This window comes from Musca vetustissima, unplaced genomic scaffold, assembly GCF_032173495.1.
Source record: "Musca vetustissima isolate MV318-11 ecotype Yass unplaced genomic scaffold, APGP_CSIRO_Mvet_v1 utg10834, whole genome shotgun sequence".
NCBI classification, from domain to species: Eukaryota; Metazoa; Arthropoda; class Insecta; order Diptera; family Muscidae; genus Musca; species Musca vetustissima.
In genome coordinates, this window is record NW_026877672.1 from 118576 (window position 1) to 142658 (window position 24083).

At 31.2% G+C, this 24083-nt stretch overlaps 2 protein-coding genes across 2 annotated transcripts in view; one reads left to right on the forward strand and one right to left on the reverse strand.

Annotated features, from left to right (window-relative positions):
• Nucleotides 1–4152: 4152 nt before the first annotated feature.
• LOC133322350 (piezo-type mechanosensitive ion channel component) overlaps nt 4153–24083 on the reverse strand; it is a 53011-nt gene continuing 33080 nt past the window's right edge. The window contains exons 18-33 of the mRNA XM_061531347.1: nt 22723–22874; nt 16858–17041; nt 16571–16790; nt 14594–14860; nt 12814–12867; nt 10606–10719; nt 8790–8925; nt 8433–8716; nt 7985–8077; nt 7342–7627; nt 6902–7275; nt 5462–6015; nt 5101–5385; nt 4751–5030; nt 4547–4688; nt 4153–4338 (exon numbers count right to left, since the gene is read on the reverse strand). Of these exons, the coding sequence (XP_061387331.1) occupies nt 4153–4338; nt 4547–4688; nt 4751–5030; nt 5101–5385; nt 5462–6015; nt 6902–7275; nt 7342–7627; nt 7985–8077; nt 8433–8716; nt 8790–8925; nt 10606–10719; nt 12814–12867; nt 14594–14860; nt 16571–16790; nt 16858–17041; nt 22723–22874 (3611 nt within the window). The remainder of the gene's footprint in view (nt 4339–4546; nt 4689–4750; nt 5031–5100; nt 5386–5461; nt 6016–6901; nt 7276–7341; nt 7628–7984; nt 8078–8432; nt 8717–8789; nt 8926–10605; nt 10720–12813; nt 12868–14593; nt 14861–16570; nt 16791–16857; nt 17042–22722; nt 22875–24083) is intronic.
• Nucleotides 19851–20735, forward strand: LOC133322351 (probable transcriptional regulatory protein Teth514_1449). The gene has a single exon (XM_061531348.1). It carries the CDS (start codon nt 19851–19853, stop codon nt 20733–20735), a length of 885 nt encoding a protein of 294 aa, XP_061387332.1.

The window sequence follows — 24083 nt, forward strand, 5'->3', positions numbered from 1 at the left end:
TGAAAATAATTTAAAAATTAGAGAAAATAAAAAAAAAATAAATAAATAATAAAAATTGCATTTTGAAAAAAAAAAATAAACATGAATAGAGGAAGGAAGAAATCCACTCATAATTTTGAAAAAATTAAAACAAAATATTGTAATATATATTGTTTTTTTAATTTCTGAAGCTGCTCTATAGTATAGTAAATGTATTTTGATCCTACTGTTATTTTTTTGTTTTGTTAGGTGGTTGTGGTGGTGGTGGATTTAATGGAAGCGAGAATACAGTATTGTATAAAAAATTGTTATATATATTTTTGATTTTTTTGTAAATTATTGTTACATTCAACAGATGGATAGATAGGTAGTTTTTTTAATTTATTTAGGAGATTTCATTTTTGTTGTTGTTTAAATCCAGTTATACATGTAAGTTTGTTTCTAGTATTATTTTTTATAGATAATTTATAAAATATTACAACTGTTGCGCTATTTAGATGAAAACAAAAAACAATTAAAAAAATAGTAATATAAAAAATCACAAATAATTGTATTGATATCAACCAAAAAACATCTAAACAAAGCTGACAAAGTGTATTATAGTGAGTTGCAGACATACAAGAATTAAAGAAAAAACTACATACACTTTGTCATGAATCAGTTCACATAGATAATAATTAAACATTTTCAAATGTAGAAGCTCGAACTAACACTCAGTCCGTAAGGATTTTTTTCTCCTTTAATTTTCCTTCTATTATGAACGAAAGATCTCCAGGGAAAAGCAATTCTCAAAGAAAAAAGTAGGTATTATGAACGATTTCAAACTTGCGTTTCCGTCTAGAAAAAAAAATCTCAAAATGGACGGGACGAAAACTTATAAAACTATTGAGGAAGGGTTGGATGAAAAAAAAATATTTTTAAATTATTATATATGTATTTATTTTTTCAATTTTGTCATTTATTACATTGTCTTACCAAAAATATATATATATATATATATGTTCTGCATATCTAAAAGGGTACACAAGGTGCTAAAAGGGCTCAGCTGATGGTTCACGTTGAAGGGGAAGGCCACGAATAAGCTCGCCGTATGGAACGAAAGTTCTGTCACAAGCCAGAGAAGTAAGTAAGTACCAGACAGAGTTGACTGATATTCCGATGGGTTTCGAACTTTTTTATTTATTAAGTTTGGAAGAAATATTACGATGTGCAAGGTTGCTGGGAATTGGTTACTCCCTTCGAGAGTTATTGTGAGCCACAGCCCCGAGACAAACAAAAAGTTGGGCATTTGAAAATCAAATCCAAATTGTCTGAAACCGATTATTGTGATATGACACATTTTTGACCTCATTATCCATAAGGGTATAAATAGAGAGAGAGACAGACAGTCGGACTTGCTTAAATCGACTTAAATTTAAAACTGAAATAAATCGATATTCAAAATATCTCAAAATGTTCATATAAAATATTCACAATATCGGGAACACAGTTTTTATACCCTACACAACTATGTTGTCAGGGTATTATAGCTTTGTGCAGCCCCAAATGTTTGTAACGCCGCGAAATATTGGTCCTAGACCCACCTTTAAGTATAATCGTCATATTCGACTAGCTGAGTCGATATAGACATGTGTGTCCGTCCGTCCGTCCGTCTGAATATTATAATTTGTAAACACGATACAGGCCACAGTTATGGACCAATCTTCACGAAATTTTGCATGTAGGATGGGTTCTGGCCAATGAAGACCCCTATTGTTTTTGGAAAAGATCGGTTAATATTTAGGGGATGAAATGGACCAAAAACATTATTTTTGTCGGTTTTTCTGGTCGCTTCAGAGGCCGCAATTATGGCCCAAACACCGCGAATTTTTGCATGAAGAAGGGGATCGGGCCAGAGATAAGCATGCATGTTTTGATAAAGATCGGTCAATATTTAGCGGGTCAAATGGACCCTGACTTTTGTGTGAAAAATGACAAAATTTGTATTCTATGGCATATATATTTACTCCTGGAGGATGTAGACCCCAGGAGTTGATAGCATATCCAAGAGGAGTGGTTGGCCTTTAAATTGATACCAAATATAGTGATGTATCTACTCAGATGTGGGAGTTACAGTCAAATATTTACAGGTGCTTACGTATTCAGATATTATTTAATAACCCATTACCACGTTAGAGGGTGAAATATCGCGCTGATGACTTTGGAATATTTCATGAAGTTCCAGTTATGGTCAAAAAACAACGCCTACAATTTTCAGTGATGATCACATTAAAATTTTGGGATGAAATGGACCGAAAACATAATTTTTTGTGTGTTTTCGAGTAGAGTATAATCCGAAAATCACAACACACCCACCGTGAAGGTAATCTGGACAAGTAATTAGAAGGACTGTACAAGAGGGGGCAAATATCAGGAAATATTACTCAGACTCAGAATAAACATCCTCAGAAAGTTCTCGGAATAAACATCCTCAGAAAGTTAGAGTTCGTGGTAGTTGTGTAGGGTATCGTATGGTCGGCCCCGTCCGACTATACTGCTCCGCTCACTGTTTTTTTTTATATAGATGATTTATATTTAAAATTTTTTGATGAATTTACCTGGCTGGTGATCGCCAATTATAGGATTAACTGAGTTATGCCTGAGCAGTATATTTCATCAGTCTTTCAATACAGAAATTTGCATTTTTCAACATTTAGAAACTTGAAATCTTCGGGCGCAAAATAAACAGCAATATTAACGGGAATGCCAATCGGGGTTTCATAAAATTACTACTGCAAAAAAATTATTATTTGAAAAAATGTAATAACAGGGGATAAAAATATTATATGCCTTACCATTACGGGAGGAGAAAATTTGTATCAGGAGATAAGGTGCTAAATTTAGCTGTGTATGTAGCTTTGTCAAAGTGCAGTGGGTCATGTTATCACATTTCTTTGAATAAAGAGATTCTACATTGCAAATTCCATATGAAATGTCACATATTCGTTCAACTTCAGCTAAATATAATTTTCGTACATTTTTTTAAATTTGCCGAAAATTCTGACTGAAATTTTTTCCAAAACTGAAAATTTCAAAATAAAAAAAGTTATTGCCTCACTATAACACACTTTGTTTACGGTTTTTTTCTTCTTGGATAAACTTATTTGTAAACATATATACAATATCATATTGTTTTCAATACATATAAACATTTTGTTTATTAGGTTTTTTATGGTTTTATTTTTCTTTATTTAACTTTTTTGTATCAAAAAAATGCTTAAAAATCCCTGAATATGAGTTCACATTTTTATTACATTTATATAATTATTATGGTGTTGGTTTTGTTTACAATATTCTTTCGATTTTGTTATATATGATTCGATATATTTTATGTATTAAAATAAAATAAAAAATACAAAAATTTGTTTTGTTTGAGGTTAGATGAGAAGAAAAAACAATAATAATTATGATGGCATTCGAATATTTGCAGACAAATAGAAAACAACAAGGTGTTACGGAAAAAAATCAAATATACTTCCCTTAACGTAATACCCAGTTCATAATGCAGTTATTTTTTGAAAAAGAAAAATCGAAAAACCATCTCGCTTTAAAAGTGAGGTTATATAGAGAAGAAAGATTTAATTTAATATTTATTACATAATATCAATAATTTGTAGAAATATGCCTTCCTTTTAAGTTAATTAATTATCTCAAATAAATATTAGCATTATGAACTTTTTTACATTCGAAGTATAGATTGTTTTTCTGTTTTGTAGCACCGAGTAAATTAAAAAAAAAAACATTTTCACTACACGCATGAATTAATATTTATGTATATATAAAAAATTTTTAGCTTAATATTTTCTACAGAATTGAAAACAAAAATAAACATTAAATATTTTCAACTATTTAAAAAAAGACTTAGAACAAAGTTTTTTTTTGTTTTTTTAAAAAATGGTCGGCAGTTTTTCTTCTTCGATTTAATTATTTTTTTCTTTTCTTAGGGTTCTCATTTTTTGAAATAATATCTGTATGTAAAAAATTGTTTTTGTATGAGGAAGGAGTATACAAACATATAATAAACCTCAAATATATATATCTATTTTTTAACTTAATATCCAGTCACTTTGTTTTTTGTGTACAGATTCAAATTATTGTTGTTGTTGTTGCAACAACAGCAGGAGTAGAATTAAATTATTGTTGTTGTTGATGTTCTCTTCTCCCACTGGCTCTGCTACGCACTGAATCTGTATCCGTTTCATCGTCGGCAATTTCTTCACGCGGTCTTGTCCATTTAATCATGGTCTCCGGTGAACGGTATAGGAAGAGCAATTTGGCAAATAGATCTTCTTCGAGCATAAACTCTAAAGCTTCTCTTACCTGTAAGGGATTTGAAGAAAAAAATTGGAAGAGAAAATTAATAAAAAAATATATATTTTTTTAATTTGTGAGTGATTTTTGAAAGAATATTTTTTTGGCCATCAATGCAAGACGTGGATTTTTTAAAGATTATTTTTTTTTTGCCATTACAAGGCGGGGATTTTTTTCAATTGTTTCACATTTAACCTTTGAAAAAGTCTCAACTTACCAAATAAATATCAAGGCACAATTGCAACACTCTATCGACATTGGGCAAATCTTCATACATAATTTTACGAGTCTGGCCACCCAAGAAGCCCTTCAAAAATCTCGAGACCACTAAAACAAATGTGGTGTAGATACCGATGATGCTGTAAAATATAAAAACATTTTATAAATAAATTTATTATACACCAGAATTAAAAATACTTACCCTCCCGCTGTAATAAAGGTCCATGTTGAGGGGAATTTCTTATCGTTAAAGGTGTAGAAAACAATACCCGAATTGCAATCATATAATGGTAATTTTTTCAATATTTCTGTGGCCTTATCGATGCCATCATCATCGTCATCATCAGCAGCAGCATTACTGCTACTACTGCTGCTACCAGAACCACCAACATTATTATGACTTTCATCACAATGATCTGCAATTTCCCACCACTGGAAGCTGTAATTGTTTGTGTGGACCTTAATACCCAAATCGCGGAAGTCTAGAAAGGAAACAAATTACAAATTTTTTATTTTTTAATTCGCCATTGAAATATATCCTTTTCAACTTACTGTTATTGGTATTCACCAGCAAGGCTGAGACATACATTGGATCAGCTGAATTGAGAACTTTAATAAATTTCGGTACAATATTTGGTATAATGGCCTCCAGTAATGTTCCATTATTGGTGGAATTGTTGTCATTGGATCCTCCGGTTATCATGGCCTTCAGAATGTCTCGATACGCATATGTATCATTCATTTGAAAGGTGATTTCGGAGCCAACAGTACCCGTTTGGCCTTTTGTGGGTGGTGTACGTGTCAGTTCATAGGCCAAACGTACCGTTAATGTGGCATCTGGAAATCGAAAGAAAATTGGAAAATTAAATTCAAATACAATTTTTATGTTTCAGATTGTTTGTCAAATACTCACTGCTATTCAATTCACCCAGCAAACGCATCTTATCAGGTGGTGCAATATTCCACATTGTCGGAGAATTACCACTCAATTTAATTGCGGCAATATCTGACGCATCATAGTTCAATAAGAATGACAATGCCTCGCGTTCCTTTATGTAGGCATTTTTCATTTGCGAAAACATTTCATCGTTAAAAACATAGGTACTTTCTCGGGTACTGGTAACATAAATCGGTTCGTATGAACTAATTCTCAACGAAACTTTCACCTCTGTTGGAACATTCGATTGACCGACAGCATTGAAAAGGGCAAACAGGGTAAGGGGACCCCATATAAGGAATACAATAAATAGAATGACAGCACCACCCATTAATAACTTCATAAAGGCGGCCTTCTTTTGGGCACGAACAGCTGGGAAATCGGTTTCCATTTGACGTAGACATTTTATCGAATAGATATTTGCAAAAATATCCTCCATTTTCAACCAATCGAACAAAGTCATTGTGGTATCGGTGCACAACCAATCCAGAATTGTTCGCAATTCATACAAGAAGGGGATGACCATGTAACTATATATAAAAAATAAAAATAATGTTACTCAAATATTTAAAAATTTTTGGGGTCCAACCAGGTGTGGATTTCTAAAATGCATTATAGAATATTTTTCAAAAACACGACAAGGCGTGGATTTTTTAAAAAATATTTTTAGGGAATCATACAAGACGTGGATTTTTTAAAGAATATTTTTTCAGGGACTCCTGCAAGGCATGGATTATTTTAAGAATATTTTTTTGGGGACTCATATAAGGAGTGGATTTTAAAAGAATATTTTTTCAGGGCCTCATACAGGGCGTGGATTTTTAAAGAATATTTTTTAAGGGCTCACACAAGTAGTGGATATTTGAAACAATATTTTTTAATGACTCATACAAATAGTGGATGTTTTAAAGCATTTTTTTTACGGACTCAAACAAGGTGTGGATTTTCTAGGGACTCATACAAGGCGTGGATTTTTTGGGACTGATACAAGGAGTGGATTTTTTAAAAAATATATTTTTAGGGACTCAAACAAGGCGTGGATTTTTTAGGGACTCATACAAGGCGTGGATTTTTTAGGGACTCATACAAGGCGTGGATTTTTTATAGACTCATATAAGGCGTGGATTTTTTAGGAACTCATACAAGGCGTGGGCTTTTTAGGGACTCATACAAGGCCTAGATTTTTTAGGGACTCATACAAGGCATAGACCTTTTAGGGACTCATACAAGGCGTGGACTTTTTAGGGACTCATACAAGGTCTAGATTTTTTAGGGACTCATACAAGGCGTGGACTTTTTAGGCACTCATACAAGGCGTGGATTTTTTAGGGACTTTTTAAAGAATATTTTTAGAGACAAATATAAATGATAAAATCTATATAAAAAATATTGTATATTAATTATATTTATACTTACATTTTAAACGAAATCATATTGATCATTGAGAAACTCTTCGTTAGGAAATTACCCAAAATACGCGTGGGATAACCACATTTGATTTGATAACTTGACAGCAGTAAATAGAAACATTTGATGATGTAGAATATTATTGGTGGCGCTGAGGCATAGAAGCTACGTTCCGTTACCGCGGGCACCACAAAGAACATCCATATGTGTATACCAACCACCGATATAAAATGGAAGGCAATTTTGAAGACCAACGCTTTGCGTAAATACAAAGCACGATCGATAACAATCAATATGAATTGAACCAACAACATAATAAGGAACGGCACTGGAACTTTGTTCTCGGCCAAATAGGTTTTTACACCACCATCAGAGAGTTTTGACTAAAATAATAATATTTGGTTATAAAGTGGGCAAACATTTTTTTTTTTTTTTTTTTGAATACTTACACTAAATGCTGTAAATCCAAATAAAAGTACAAAGAAATTAATGAAATCACATAAGAACATCAAGGCATAGACATCGGTTGGCAAACGGGCCTTATGCATTAGATTATGGAAGAATTTCGATAGGCCACACAGATATTTATGACGTTGGAAACTTTCAACCCGCTTAACCAATTCATTGGTGGCAGAAATACTACCCCGACTGCCCGAAGCATAATCCTCCGAGCCATTCGAACGCCGACGATCACTGTTTGAGTTTAGTTCAGCACAATCGGCATTGGAGGCATTGCTGTAAATAAAAATAAATTACTTTATATTTCAAATACTTTTTAAATAAAGTTATAATTTTAATTTATTATAATTATTTTGAATACCTCTGAATGGTATTTGCTTGCGTTTCTTTTGTTTTCGATTTTTTCATTTGAAATTTTCTTAAAATTTTAATTCTTTTTTGTATTTTGCTTATTTGTTTTTTCCAATTTCTTCTAGCATTGATTGATTTAATTGCCTTCTTCAATTGAACTTTTAGATTTGAATGGATTTGTATTTAATTATTAATTTGCATACGGAATTAAAAAAACATACCTATTCTGAAATTTTGTAATTTAATTATAGTTAAGCTTACTCATAAATTATTGATACTTACAGACTATTGCGATCCTCATCGTCAGCTTCACTTTGGAACATGGCAGTCTTATAGTTATCGATTTTCCATAAGCCATGAGATTTCAAAATAAATCTGTAATAAAGAAACAAGATAAAATATTAGCATTATGAAAAAATAAAATAAACATATGATTTGTATGACCAAATTGGTATAAGAAATCCTTTCGGACTCATATTGAGAATAGTAAAACAAAATCCAAAGTCAATATTATTAAATATTATCGAGGAACCAAATTGATATACAGTCGAGCTTCCATAAGTTTTTAAATCGAAACACATGTAGCACCACTAAGGAGGCAAACCATAATTAATTCCATAACTCAAAGTGCTCGTAGTTTGTTTCGGGATAATAATGATCCTTCGACTTATGGACATTCGAAAGTATATACCCCGTAAAGAGTTTCTTTTTCATTGCTTATCTAACCTACCTATGGAAGAATAATACCAACAGCAGCAGCAAATCATATGTAGCATAATCGGGTATCATTTCAACGCCAAATAATTTTTCAATACCCAATGGATTATTGGGTAAATTATAATGATAATTGGTCCAAATCAATTTGAATTGGAATATACATTTAATAAGTACAATGGCCTGAGTGTATGCAATCAGCGTAACCCAAAATGTTTTTGTGGGACGTGGCAGCGACAAGGTGCCCCAAAGGAATATCATCAATGGCAAGGGCAGGGATATTAAACTGGCATTGACAATCTGCAAAAAAAACATATAAGAGATTTTTTTCGAATAAAATAAAAAATATTAAAATCGGAGGATTTAAACTTACCTGATTAATGAACACCACAATGTAACAAATTAAGTCCGTGTTCGATAAGATGGCATACCAGGCCGATATTAAAACTTCTACAATAATATTGTGATCGCGTGCCGTAAAATCATCTTCATCAAAGGCAAGTTCAGTGCTGTAATGGGGGTAAAGAGAGGAGAAGAGGAGGTATTTTACTATTAAGAAGAATTAAATTTTAAATCGTTTTTTAATAAACATTCTACTGGTAGATAATAAAGAAAAAATTATTGATAATTATTATTAAGACATCAAAGTAGATATTTGAAGTACATCCATAAATAAAAAACGAATATATGTAGAAAAAAAGTATTGTAGAACATAGGGAAGTAGTTAAGGAGTATATATTTTCTACATCAAATACATTTTTTTTCAATTTTTTTTTAAATAATATAAAAAAGAAAGGGAAGGACTTGGGGATTTTCCAAGATGCAAAACAATGACTTCGGAGATTTGTTAATAAAGGCCTAGTTGATGGCCATTTGAGTAGTATCTGGAAAATATATTGTTTTATTAAAAATAATTTAAAATTAAAAAACTGCAGCTGGCCTTGGTTTACTTTTGCAGTCAAGCGTGGCCTAGCGGGCAGTACTGAAATTGTCTCTGTGGTCTCTATATAGACCAATTGGTCTTTATAAAGACATGTGGTATCTATACAGACCAATTGGTCTTTATAAAGACCTGTGGTCTCTATATAGACCAATTGGTCTTTATAAAGACCTGTGGTCTCTAAATAGACCATTTGGTCTTTATAAAGACCTGTAGTGTCTATATAGACCAATTGGTCTTTATAAACACCTGCGGTCTCTGTACAGACTAATTGGTCTTTATAAAGACGTGGGCTCTATATAGACCAATTGGTCTTTATAAAGACCCGTTGTCTCTATATTGACCAATTGGTCTTTATAAAGACCTGTGGTCTCTATATAGACCAATTGGTATTTATAAAGTCTTTTGGTTTCCATAGAGACCAATTTACAGAAGATAATTCACAATGGAGGATCTTTCGAAGGAAGGAGCCTCGTGGGGATCTAATGTTTATAAATAGGTTTTAGGTTTTTACAAAATAGGACAATGTAAGCCAAAACTCCGGCTGACTTTGGAGACACTTCACGCTTTTTTTTCTATTTTTCCCTTGAATATTTAATAAAATTTTAAATACATTGCAAATATTCTACATACAATTATCAAAACGAAACATGCTACAATCAAGAAGAAAAAAATTATCCATTTTCATAATAGAATTAAACTTACAATACCAAAAATCATTACGAAAAATTAATTAAAAAAATAATAATTAAAAAATTCAAGGCAAGCCATTAGATTTAAAGGAGTTGCTTGTTTTTTATTGTTATTATTTTTTTTTCTTTCAAGTTATCTGAAATATGAATTAGGAGGCAAAACAACATATGACATACGGTGTGACGAGATAAATCTTTTTCTAGCCAAAGGAAAAAAATAAAACTCTGTGACGAAACTATCATCTAAGGGTGTAGAGTCCATGAAGGTGGCTATGAGGGGGGTGCTGTTTCAATACGGAATTGTCTTCATTTGAGGAGTATTGAAAAATGAGGACAATATCAAAACAAGCGAAATGTGATAATGAACACCTTCATGGGACTATGGACCACCTTATTGATTGATTGGTGGTGGGTGTAAAACAGAAAAAATCATTCAAAACGTAAAAAATAAACAATTTACAAACAAGATTTTATACTAATTTTAAATAACAAAAGATTAAAAATATGAATAATGATTTTTGTTTGAGTTATGGAAAGAAAAGGAATTACTAAGCTACCTGGTAACTTTCTCTTGAGCCCACTGATTTGTAATTAGAGCAACTGAGCCACGGCGACTACGATCGAACGATGGAGCCTTTATGCGTATTTCGGGTAAAGGCTCGGATTTACGCCTATACAGATTTTTGTTTTCAAATGTGTGTTTTTTTGGTTCGCAAACAAATTCAAGATAACGAACACAAAGCCAAAAGCGTTTTAATTTTTTTTTGATTTTACAATAAAACACCAATCGCAATCATTTGAGGATACAAAACAAATATGGTTAAGGATGTATTTTGTTCAATATGGGATATATTTTTTTTAAATGATTATTATTAAAATATTTATTTTTTATGTTTGTACACAATTATTACTGTACAGTAGATAAAGCAAAACGAGAGAGGGGGAATATAAAAAAATAAATATATGAAAGACTTGGAGCCAAGGTCAAAGCGGATTTTTGTTTGGATGCAAAACAAGCCATTTTGAAAATCTTCTTTTGGGTATAAAATCTTCTGGAAAATGGAAGAAATTCAATATATATTTTACAGATGGAAGGCCTATCTATACATAGAATAACCTCTATAGGTCTTGTATAGACTGAACACCACCTTAAGAATTTCTACAGGTAGAACAACACCTACAGAACTTTTGCTGTTAGAAGACTTCTAGATGATAGATAGAAGACCTCCAGTAGGACGTCCATAGAATGAAGAGCTCCAGACGATCGTCTATAGATAGAAAACGTTCTATATGAATTATATAGATTGCTCTTTAGAGGTTTTTTATATAGATGAGAAGATTCCATAAATTTTCTTGATCGTCTATGCATAGAAGTTTCGTAAGGAAGTTTTCAATTAATTGCAAGAGGATTCTAGGACCTCATCTATTTGCTAAAAGCTTTTCATATAGGACCTTAGAATTTTTATACCCTTCACCATATGTTTGTAACAGCCAAAAGGTGTCTATCCCGTACCTTTGAGAATATGCCTTGAATCACTTTCTGAGCCGATTTATGCATGTCCGTCCGTCCGTCTGTTGATGTTAATTTTGTAAACAAAATACAGGGCGCATTTATGATTCGATTTGGATGAAATTTGGCAGAAGTCACTTATTTGGCCCAAGGACGAACCGTATTGAAATTAGGAAAAATTGGTTGAGATTCGCAAATATATTTTCGTCCGATTTAACGTAAATGGTGCACCAAAGTCTTTAGTCTATATATCTTTCGATTTGCACGAAATTGGGAATAGCCTACTAAATTGAGTCTAGAATGAAGTGTGCGAAATTGTGTTGAAATCGGTTCAGATTTAGATATAACTCCCATATATAGTTTCCTCCGATTTAAGGTAAATGGTGCCACAAAGTCTCTATATGTCTTTCGATTTGCACGAAATTTGGCATAGCGTACTGAATTGAGTCTAGAATGATGTGTGTTAAGTTTTATGATAATCTATTCAGATTTAGATATAGCTTCCATATACATTTTCCTCCGATTTAAGGTAAATGGTTTACCAATGTTCTTGTATATCTTTCGATTTGCATGAAATTTGGCATAGCCTACTGAATTGAGTCTATAGCTCTCATAGTTTCGTCCAATTTCTGTAAATGGTGCACAAAACTCCCAAGGGTATATAGTTCCACCCGACTTTTCATCTTTCCTTACTGGTTTAAGTTCGGCTTATGGAATAAATGTTCTAAGTAAGTACCTTCCATGCATTTTCTTTGAACGAAATACTATCTCTTGGTCGTGTATGAATAGAAGTTCCTTAGGGAAGCCCTCAATAGCAAGAGGATTCCAGAAACACTTCTATTAGATTTTAGATTTTTTTGTTTCTATATAAATTAGTAGTGCATTTTGAATTATCCGGTAGCTGACATGTTTGGATTTCTATTTTTGAGTCGTCGACAATTTTTGAATACGAAGTATTGGAAATATATGTATATTACTTTCTATTTATTGAATTTCCATAGCAGCGTTGTAACAAATCTATATGTTTCATTTGCACAAATTCTGACAGCATTATTACACTTGGCTCCAAGTATATATTTTATTTAATAAATATATTATTTTAAAAATATTAATTAAAAATAATAAAATAAAATAATGATTTTTTTATTTATTATTATTTTTTAAACATAAATGACATTACTAGCATATAAAATGATAAACAAAACGAAAATGAACAAAAGAAAAAAAGAAGGAAATGCATGTGTGTAAAACTTACCCCTTTGGTCGTACAAGTTTATTGCTACTATTCGGTTCCGATAGTGTCTCTTTGCTATAATACAAAAAATGTTAATTATGAAAATATGCATAAAAATTTTGTGTGTAGTTTTTTTCGAGAGAAGATAAAATTCTTCTCTTTTTGAATAATAAACATAATTGATAATATTCTGCAAAAAGTTTGTTAAAATAAAATTGAATCATTTTTTTCAGAAAATTAATTACTTTTTAGCAGCTAAGAAAAACAAAACGAAAGATACATAACTACTTGAAAGACTACAGAGAAATAACAATATAAATATTTTTATATTTAAAATTAAATAAAAAATATGTTTATACCCAATACCACTACAAGTGTTGACAGACAAATGTTTCAAATATAATATAATACTGGAATGCTAAATTAATGTCACTTACGAATGGTGGCTTTGCAACTGAAATGTTAAATTTGCTTCAAAATACCCAAAGGGAGTCGAGTCTTTATGTGGCGTCTAAATTTGAACCGATTGTCACGAAACTTAACACACATCATTCTAGTCTCAATTCAGTACGCTATGCCAAATGTTATGCCAATCGAAAGATATATAGCGACTTTGATATGCTCTTTACCTTAAATCTGATGAAAAAATAAATGAAGCTATATCCAAATCTGAACCGATTTTTACGAAATTTAACACATATAGTTCTAGACTCAGTTCTATATTCAGAACGCTATGCTTAATTTTATGCCAATCGAAAGATATTTGTGGACTTTGGCGCACCATTTACATTAAATCGGACGAATATATATATGGGAGATATATCAAAAATATGAACCGATTTTCACGAAACTTAATACACATCATCCTAGAGTTAATTCAGTATACTATGCTAAATATTATGCCAATCGAAAGATATATAGGGACTTTGGTGCTTCATTTACATTAAATCGGAAAATATATATGGGAGCTATATCTAAATCTGAATCGATTTTTCCCAATTGCAATATGATTTGTCCTTGGGCCAAATAGATGAGCTGTGCCAAATTTCATCCAATTCGGATAATAAATGCGTTCTATACCGGCGGACGGGCATGCATAGTCGACTGAGAACAGAATTTATTATCTCTATCTCTAACCTACCTAATGTAACGTAGCTGAAATTTCAATTGCCGTCTCTGAAACCCCTATGTTACAAACGGTATTTAATATACACTAAAATTCATGATGGAGGGCATAAAAACCCCCCAAAATGTCGAAAATGGCATGGTATTGGAAACTATGCTAAACCCCAAATTGATTCGGAAATTCCTTGTGAAGATGTATTCTATTCATTAATATAAAATGCCTAATTACGGTCAATTCGGTTGAGATACTCACCCAAACGCACTCGCTTGAAATACTTGAAGAATTCAAATTTCAAAATCGGGCCCTTCAAACTTATTCTAAGCTTTTGTGTGTCTCAAAATTGTCGGTGACCTTTTTTGTCACTAAAACTGGAATTGCTAATTTGAATCTAACATCAATGTATATACATTTCAGATTCTTAAAGTTGTTTAAAATCGGAAGGTGTATAAGATTAGTTATCAATACGAAAATATTCTACGGGTAACGGAAATTAATAAATTTAAAATATCATAAATTCATAAATTTAAAAGTCCATCTATGGTATGTAAAAATGTCAAGAATTAAAAGGGAGTTTAGTAGCTAGAATATATATAGTAGTATAGGGTATAAACATGGATCGGCACAAACCGACTATTAACTAAATTTAATTGATTATTTGGTTTTGGTTAAGTTTACCTATCAACGACATCATACGATGATGATGGTTCAATGGCATTGATATCATCATTATATTGTTGTTGTTGTTGGGGTGGTTGTGATGTTGTTGATATGTTAATGAGTGGTGGTATTTGTGATGGTGGTTGTGGTGATTGTTGCATATTATTATAATCATTGTGTGGTTGTTGTGGATTTGTGGTGGAGAATGGTGCACTGTTAGAAGAATTCCTCTTCGATGATGTTGGGGTACTAGCAATAGGACGTGTAGCATCTTCATGTTCATCACTACTAGCAAATATGTTTGGTTTTTTTAATAACAATCAAATACAAAATAACAAAAAAATATTAAAATATGAATAATTATAATATTAACAAAAAACCATAACATTCAATATTTTTTATATAAAAAAACAATAACAATGAAATAAATATATATAAAATTAATAAAAATTATGGTAGTATTTTTTATACATTTGGTGAATATTTGTGGTATTATTGTTGATTTTTGTTTTGATTTGGTTTTTTGTCGTTGTTGTAGTTGTTTGTATGTTGTTGGTGATAGGTGGTTGCATTCATGTTTTTTTTCGGGGATAGCAAACAATAACAGGTTGCATAACAGAAGATATGTATGGTAACAACAGAGGATGCAAAACAATATATGCAAATAAAGAAGAAGAAAAAAACGAAAATAGAAACAAAACAATATTAATAAATATGAAATGAAAAAAAATTAACAAAATTTTTAAAAATAATTTATTAAAAAAAACTAGAAGTATTTTGTGTTATTTTTTTCAGGAATACATTTTCAGGGCCTTTTAATGGCATTTTTAAAGAATATTTTTTTCAGGACCTCATAAGGCGTTGATTTTTTAAAGAATATTTTTTAAGGGCTTATCAAAGTGTTAATTTCTAAAAGATTGTGTTTTCAGAACTTCATAAGGCATTGATTTTTTAAAGAATATTTTTTTAGGGATCCAAACAAAGCGTGGATTCTTTAAAGAATATTTTTTAGGGATCCAAACAAGGCGTGGATTCTTTAAAGAATATTTTTAGGGACTCATATAAGACGTGGATTTGTTAAAGAATATTTTTTTAGGGATCCAAACAAGGCGTGGATGTTTTAAAGAATATTTTTTAGGGATCCAAACAATGCGTGGATTTTTAAAGAATATTTTTTAGGGATCCAAACAAGGCATTGATTTTTTAAAGAATATTTTTTAGGGATCCAAACAAGGCTTGGATTTTTTAAAGAATAATTTTTTATGGATCCACACAAGGCGTGGATCATTTAAAGAATATTTTTAGGGATCCAAACAAGGCGTGGATCCTTTAAAGAATATTTTTAGGGATCCACACAAGGCGTGGATCACTTAAAGAATATTTTTAGGGATCCACACAAGGCGTGGATCATTTAAAGATTATTTTTTGGGATCCACACAAGGCGTGGATCATTTAAAGAATATTTTTAGGGATCCACACAAGGCGTGGATCATTTAAAGAATATTTTTAGGGATCCACACAAGGCGTGGATCATTTAAAGAATATTTTTAGGGATCCACACAAGGCGTGGATCATTTAAAGAATATTTTTAGGGATCCACACAAGGCGTGGATCATTTAAAGAATATTTTTAGGGATCCACACAAGGCGTGGATCATTTAAAGAATATTTTTAGGGATCCACACAAGGCGTGGATCATTTAAAGAATATTTTTAGCGTATTTTTTACTTGAGATCATATCACAAAATACTTATAGTTTTTTTCTTATAATAATGAAATAACAAAACATATAACTTATAAAGATAAAAAACAATGCTTAAATTCAGAAAAAAAACGAAAATGCAATTTCAAAATCAAATTAAATTTGAACATATTTTTTAAAACAAGCCAAATTTGTTTTTAAAATAAAAAATTTCGGTTTTCTATAAACTCATATTTACGTTACTGCTGTTAAAGAAATAAAAGTAAATAAATTTGTCGTTATAAAAAAAAATACCTGGCAATGTTACGTTTCATTAAACTGAATATGGCAGCAGCGTTGCGGCCACTAAAACGACCATTGAACATATAGAGATTATTCGATTCCTTAAGTGCCTTCTTTTCCTCCTCCAATATTTTGTTGACATAACGATAATTGCGTGAGAAACGATTTAGACGAATGGTTAGCGATACCAAGAAACCTTCCATTAAACGTATTATGGGATTGGCTTCAAAATCTGTAAATAAGAAAACGAAACGCAATTTAATTTTGATTGAAAAATAAAATCACAAATTTCCGGTTACCTTCTTCGGTATCCTTTTCAGTTATTTCACCACTATCGACTTCGGTTTTTTGTCTGGGTTCCATTGTGGGCATTTTCGCTGGCGTCTCACCTCCACCTGTTGCTGTTCCTCCTCCTGCCTTACTGGTAGAAGGTCCAGCTGTATCGGTCAATGAATCTTTTTGGGGTCGTGGTTTTTGACTCTCCTTTTTAAATGAAAATAAATATATAATAAAATTAATTTGAGGTTTCTTAAACTGCTTTTCAAATAGAAGAAAATGACAACATCAATTATAAATTATATGTTTGTAATAATGAACATATTAGTTGTAGTTTTGAATGTGTAGTCAATTGTATTTGAGGTTTTCAACACATTTGTGTATGTACATTTTTATATAGAAAAGAACACAACAACATTTAATTTATATAATTCAAACGATATTTGCACATAATCGCATATTGAGCGTAATATTATTCGGCAGTATGTACAAATATCGAAAATAGTTTTAAAGGGTTTGTTAAAAAAAAAACATTTTCGTGTCAATAAAATAATTCGTGTCAAAGAGGTGTGTGTGTAAAACTGTGTAATTTTGTGAGTGCTTGAATCCATTTTAATTAGGGTGAACAAAAAAAATAATACATTGGAATTTGAAGTAAGAAAAAAAAACAAAACGATGGTGATCAAAGTAAAGAACCAAAACGGTGTTTTGCTCCCCATTTTTATATAAATATGCAAAACGGAGGAGAGAATTTTGAAAAATAAATATTATAAGGCAACTCACAAAATATTCACTTGTCGAACGTTGGGCATAACACAAAGGTTCAGATAATGTTGATATACGTATACCACCTTCGGTATTTATATCGGCATCATTTTGATGCTCTGTCATGAGTATACCAATATGGGAGGGTGGTGCCGAGGCATACGAACGTTGTCGTAAATATACCTGACGACGATATTCCACAGCACTAATGTCCTTCCAAACCTTTGTTTTTTTATTTAATTTGTTTGTGTTTTTGTTGTTGTTGTAGGGGGAATATTTTAATATATTTTTTGTGTTTTAATAAAATATGAATTTTTGAAAAACAATTTTGATGATGAACACATACAATTCCAAATGGATGCATAAGTTTGTTAGGTTTAACACAAAAAAAGTTTTTTCGTTTTATTTATGAAACAACATAAAAACAAATATTGAATAACTTTTATACTTTTTTATTTATTATACAATGATCTGAGGAGATATCAACTTAAAGTAAAACGGCCTATAAAAAATATGCCTTGGAAAATAAACTTTAAAAAACCCACGACCATAAAAATGTCTTGAAAAATAATCTTTAAAAAATCCACGCCTATAAATATACCATGATAATAATAATCTTTAAAAAATCCAAGCCTATAAATATACCATGATAATAATAATCTTTAAAAAATCCACGCCTATAAATATGACTTGAAAAATAATCTTTAAAAAATGCATATGTCTTAGAAAATAATCTTTCAAAAAACTACACGCCTCTAAGTACGCCTATAAAAATAATCTTTAACAATTCCACGCCTAGAAATATGCATTGAAAAATATTCTATAAAAAGTTCACGCCTATAAATATGCCTTGAAAAACAATCTTTAAAAATCAACGCTTCTAAATATGCCTTGAACAACAATCTTTAAAAATCAACGCGTCTAAATATGCCTTAAAAAATAATATTTAACAAATCCAAGCCTATAAATATGCCATGAAAAATAAACTTAAAAAATCCACGCCTATAAATATGCCTCGAAAAATAATTTTTAAACTAATCCAGGCCTATAAATATGCCTTAAAAAATAATATTTTTTTAAAAACTAAAAAAAATTATCTTGTTTAAGTATTTTTTATAAAATATTTTTTATAGAAAAGGGTGTCAACAGAGTGCTGAAGATTTTTTTCATTTAAAAGGTAGTCATCTGACGATTTTTTAAACGAGTCCTCGGAGTACTTTAGAAGTTTGTTTATAGAAAAATAAGTTAACAGAAGGGAATAGAAGAATTTTTTTCTATTGAAAAAGGAATTTTTTATATAGAACAAAAATTCCAGTGAAGATATTTTTTATACAGAAAGGAGGCCTTTATGACTAAAAAAGTTTTTTTTTTTAAGAAGTTCTCGGTATACAGCTGATATTTTTTGGCTCATTCTATAGGGGTCCCCTCAGGGGCGAAAATTGATTGACTCTAGTAAAAAAATTGTTCTTAGTCCGCTAAAGAGTCCTTGAAAGGTCTCAGAAAATTAATTTTAATAGAAAAAGAGTCCTCAAGTTGCTAGACAATTTATGTCTATAGGTACAAGGAATCCTGATGAAGGTTTTGGAATCTACACATAACCTCAATTAAAATTTTACAGCAATTCTAGAATTGGAGTCCAGATTTTTTGGAATCTATTCATAACCTGAAATAAAATTTTACAGCAAATCTAAAATTGGTAATATTCAAGTTTTTCATACTTCCGATATATTCCATTAAATTTTTTATTTTTTTTTATTCAATTCCATTCAATGCTTTAGAATTTTTCTATAAACCATAAAACATTAATTTTTCATTTATAACCTTAAAATTGTTAATAACGGCCATGTATTACATCGACGGCGTCAATTTCTTTTATACGGCAAAGCTCTCTGCTTTGGCTGTTGATGTCATACAAAATAAAAACAACACTGTTGTCGGTCATCTGTTCATTATGAAAACAGCTGTGACGGTTGTGTGTACGTCTGTTCCGTATAAACATAACCTATAACACATTGTGTTGCTATATTTTTACATAAACCAAAGTAGCGACTAGGAGGCATTCTCTTAGAAAACAATAAATTTACTATAAATTAAATAAACTAACAATTAATATATAAAAATAAATGGAATAAATCTCTACATAAGGACAAGTAACAAAGAATTCCATAAAAACAATAATAATCAATAAACCTCGCCCTAGGAATTCGGCTACCTCATTAAGAATTAGTATCGCTGACTACCACCCATCACAATGAGAAATATTTTATTCAATGTGTTGCGGAATAATGTATTCCAACAAACGATCAGAAAACAACAACCCATCAACTGGACAAACAGCCCTTGCTGTACAACACGTGACATTTCCACACATCTATATCCTCTGCTAGCCGGTCATTCCAAATGGGCAAATATCAGACATATCAAAGCAGCCAAAGATGGACAAAAATCGGCATTATTTTCCAAAATTGCTAGACAAATCCGATTGGCAATTCAAGATGGTGGCAGTGCTGACCCGAATTTAAATACCGAATTAAAAAGTGTTATTGAAGAAGCTCTACGTAAAAATATGCCAATGGCAACGATACAAAATAATTTGAAAAAATTCACTGCCTCTAAGTCACAATTGAAAAAATATCGTCAAGATGTACGCTACAAGCAGAAGGTCTTCATGGTCTGTACCATATATACGGATAATTTTGCCCAATTGAAAATGGATATGTCGACGATATTGCGTAAAGGTGGTGGCGTACAAATTGATGCTGGCCATCTATTTGAAGATTTTGGTTTAATTCAAGCCACCGTAGATAAGGCGCGTATGGCTGCCGGTGAAAGTCTGGAAGATAGAGCAACAGAAGATGCCATTGAATCAGGTGCTGAAGATGTTGAAATTATGGATAATGAAACGGGTGCTGTTAATTTCGTATGTAAACCGGAGGGTATTAATGGTGTACGAAAGGCGTTGGAGAATAAAGGTTATACTGTCGTTAATACCGAACACATTTATACACCATTGAATACGGTGACATTGTCGCCGGAGGAGAAGGCCGATTATCAAAAGTTTGTAGATAAACTAAAAGAAATTCAGGGTATCGAAGATATCTATGATAATATAGAAATAGATGATGGTGATGAATAGTAAAATATTGACAAGTAGTTATAATTTAATGTTGTTTTAAGAAATAAAAGTGAATGTTATACGATGTTATAACTATAGATAATTTAAATTAATTTTTTTTTAAATAAAGATTTTTGAAATTTATTTTGTAGATTTTTGTTCATGAAAATGACAGAAGACCTCTAGGAAGACATTCCTTATGTATTAAATTGTCGTTGGGGGGGATTAATTTTCTCAATGGCTTCTTTAGAGTATGACCAATTCCTTAAAAATACATTATTTAGTTATAGGTGAAAAAACTTCTATATACATAGGCCAATGACTTTTTATTGATTGTCGATATATTACCTTCAAATATATTTAAAAAAAACATGTCTGTAGATAGGTTAGGTCAACAAATTAACGGAAATAATTGTAAAGTCTTTCGAGGAAAACCCCTGATGACAGAGGAAGATTCAGAATAAAAATAAAGTGTTCCGATGCTTTACAACAGATAACGCCGGAAAAAGTTCACAATATTCTGGGACAACTTCCATGCAATAAAATGACTAGGACCGCCAATTGCTATTCCTGGAAGTTGTTCTGCGAAAAGGTAGACAACGTCAATGACGTTTCAAAAAACAAAGAGTATCTATCTAAAAGGCACCCCCAACCCGTAACTATGATAGAGGGTGTGGGTAACAGGATAGCAACAATTGGGGAAACGTTAAGGCTTCTAATGACGGTCCACTAATTCTGGTACCGCCCACACAAAATGGTTTAAATGTTGCTGGAAATTAATTTTATACATAATATCATGTGAACGGGCAATGCGATTTGAACTAAACATTGCACAACCTAATATTTTAACCATGCCTGTATAATGTTGGAAGGTGGGGTATATCGGATCACTCCTTCTAATAGCTTCCCCACTCTGAAAATCTTATAGAAAGCGAACGGAGTAAGCAATTTCATCGAAACTTTGTACATCGTAATATTTTTGATATACACAGATCAAGATGAAAATCAGTCTCTGGCTGACAGGACTGTACTTCTGGGAGGGGACGACCTACACGGGACACTTAACGCTATCCGCGATAGTTTAGAGGAGCAAAGTAAGGAAATCTTCGACCTGTTAGACACACTAATACCGGAAGAGCTATGTGGGGATACGCTTACGAGAAACTCCTACTAAATCTCACCCTGACTGATGATGAGCTGGACACCAACGGGTCCTGTGTCGGCACTTGCCGACAATAAATTTCAGAGGCAATCTGCGACAGAGGTGATGTCCGACGATGGGGAATCTGTCGAGACCCCACAACGGACAGTGGCTCAATTGTAGGGAAGGTCCGAGAAGTAGCTGATGCGAAGCACTACAAACTTGCTGTTAATGGTGATCAACGTTTGGAGGGCTCTGTCTCAATGCCTGATTCTACGCCTAACGACAAAGGTGATTTTTGTATCATAAAAAAGTCCAAATCGAAGCGTTTTGTAAGAAGATTAGAATTACATTTATGATATTTTATTTATACAAAGGAGTTCTACAGAACTTTCTATAATAAAGACAATATATCATAAAACCATTCCAGATGATAGAGATTCTAACAAAAAGTCTTCAGTGAAAAAAATCCCCATAGGTCTCTTATAGACAATGTTATACTAAATCGATCGATTTTTTGTAATTTTTGTTGGATTCCTAGTATGAGCAACAACATCCAATTACTATAATAGGTCTTTCAAGTGACAGAATTTATTTTGACACTTCAAACCGTTAATAAATTTTCATTTTAAACCAATGATAGTAATAGGATAAGAATAAAATTAATTTCATGTCAGATTCCTATCATGACACCAAAATTAGATACATTTATGATAATAATTCAACCTCTAGCATACTAGAAAATGAAACAAAAAAGCCAACTAGCCTCAAAAAAAAAAGTTTTCATAAAACGCTCAGACCATTGCATATTCCAAAATAGCACATTTATAACATATATACATCAATAATGGTTACATTAATACTTACATCATACAAAGTCTTGCGACGATTCATTTTGATTTCACTTTCCGTGATATTTTCATTGTCATTATCGAAAAGGCCATCACTATCGGTTATTAAATCCAATTCGAATTTATCATCAATGTCCTCGAACATGTAATAATCTCCAGCACGCACAGCTAAATTGTGGATAATTTAAATTAAAAAAGAAACGAAACAAATTAAAAAAAATAGCACAACTCTAAAAACAAACTTTTATATACATTAATTATTAATAACAAATAGTAAAAAAGTATTTACATACAGGCAAAAAGTTTTAAAAAATATTAGTAAGGTATTAAAGAAAAAATAAAAATGTCTAAAAAATAATTGAAAAAAATCATTACAAAATATTTGCATAGGTTTTATATTTATTTTACACTATACACACAATTCACAAATATAATAAAAATTTATATGTCTTATTAGGCATTTTGCCAATTTTAAAATATAAGAGAGTAGATTAAAAAATCTCATATTTAAATGTATTAAAAAAATGTTTAACAAACACAAATGATTTTCAAAAGCCTTCAATTACACACAACAGATGTACATTTTTGTGTAAGTATGTATTTCGTTATAGAGTATTAATCCGATTATGAGCGAACATTGAATTCCAGTAAAGTAGTCAAGTAATAACATCACATATTCAAAAAAAAGTATATGGAAATGAGTTCTTGAAGAAATCATTTCAATAAAAAATTGATCGTAATAAACTCGGTTTAACAAAATATGCCTCTCTGAGATTTATTGAATTTCTCGTGTTTTTTTATTTTTAAATAACCACCTAACTGAAATTCATGTATGCTTCATAATGGTTTAACGTATATGGAAATATGACATACTTGCATTTTTATACAATTTAATAAAAAATAAATGTTCTATATAATCATCTATGGTTTCTGTATCTAGAAAAGGTATCAAAATTATTTTAATATATTGAAAAAAAGATTCTAGTTATAATAGTTAGAAAAATGTTATTATATATCATGAATATCTGCAAGGAATTTAATCCTATAGGAAAAGGAATTTCTCGAGAATCAAATTCTGCGATCCTGAACAACTTGAGAAAAAATATATCTAAAATGCTCATTAGTAAAATCGAATAAAAATTCAATTTTTTACATGAATTGTTGTCAAGAGAGAAAGTAAAATTCTGGATCTAGGATTGGTAAAAATATTACGATGTGCAAAGTTTGGGTCTATTCGGACATTCCATTCGCTTAATATTGTATTTATACAGAAGGTACGCCCATAAGTCCCACCTTCCAACAATATATAAAAGGCATGCACACCCTAAAAATATTAGGTTATGCAAAGTTTGGTCTAAATCGGATAGAGATATTACA

Coding starts and splice junctions, on each gene's coding strand:
- LOC133322351 (XM_061531348.1), top strand. CDS start 19,851: ATGAGAAATATTTTATTCAATGTGTTGCGGAATAATGTATTCCAACAA.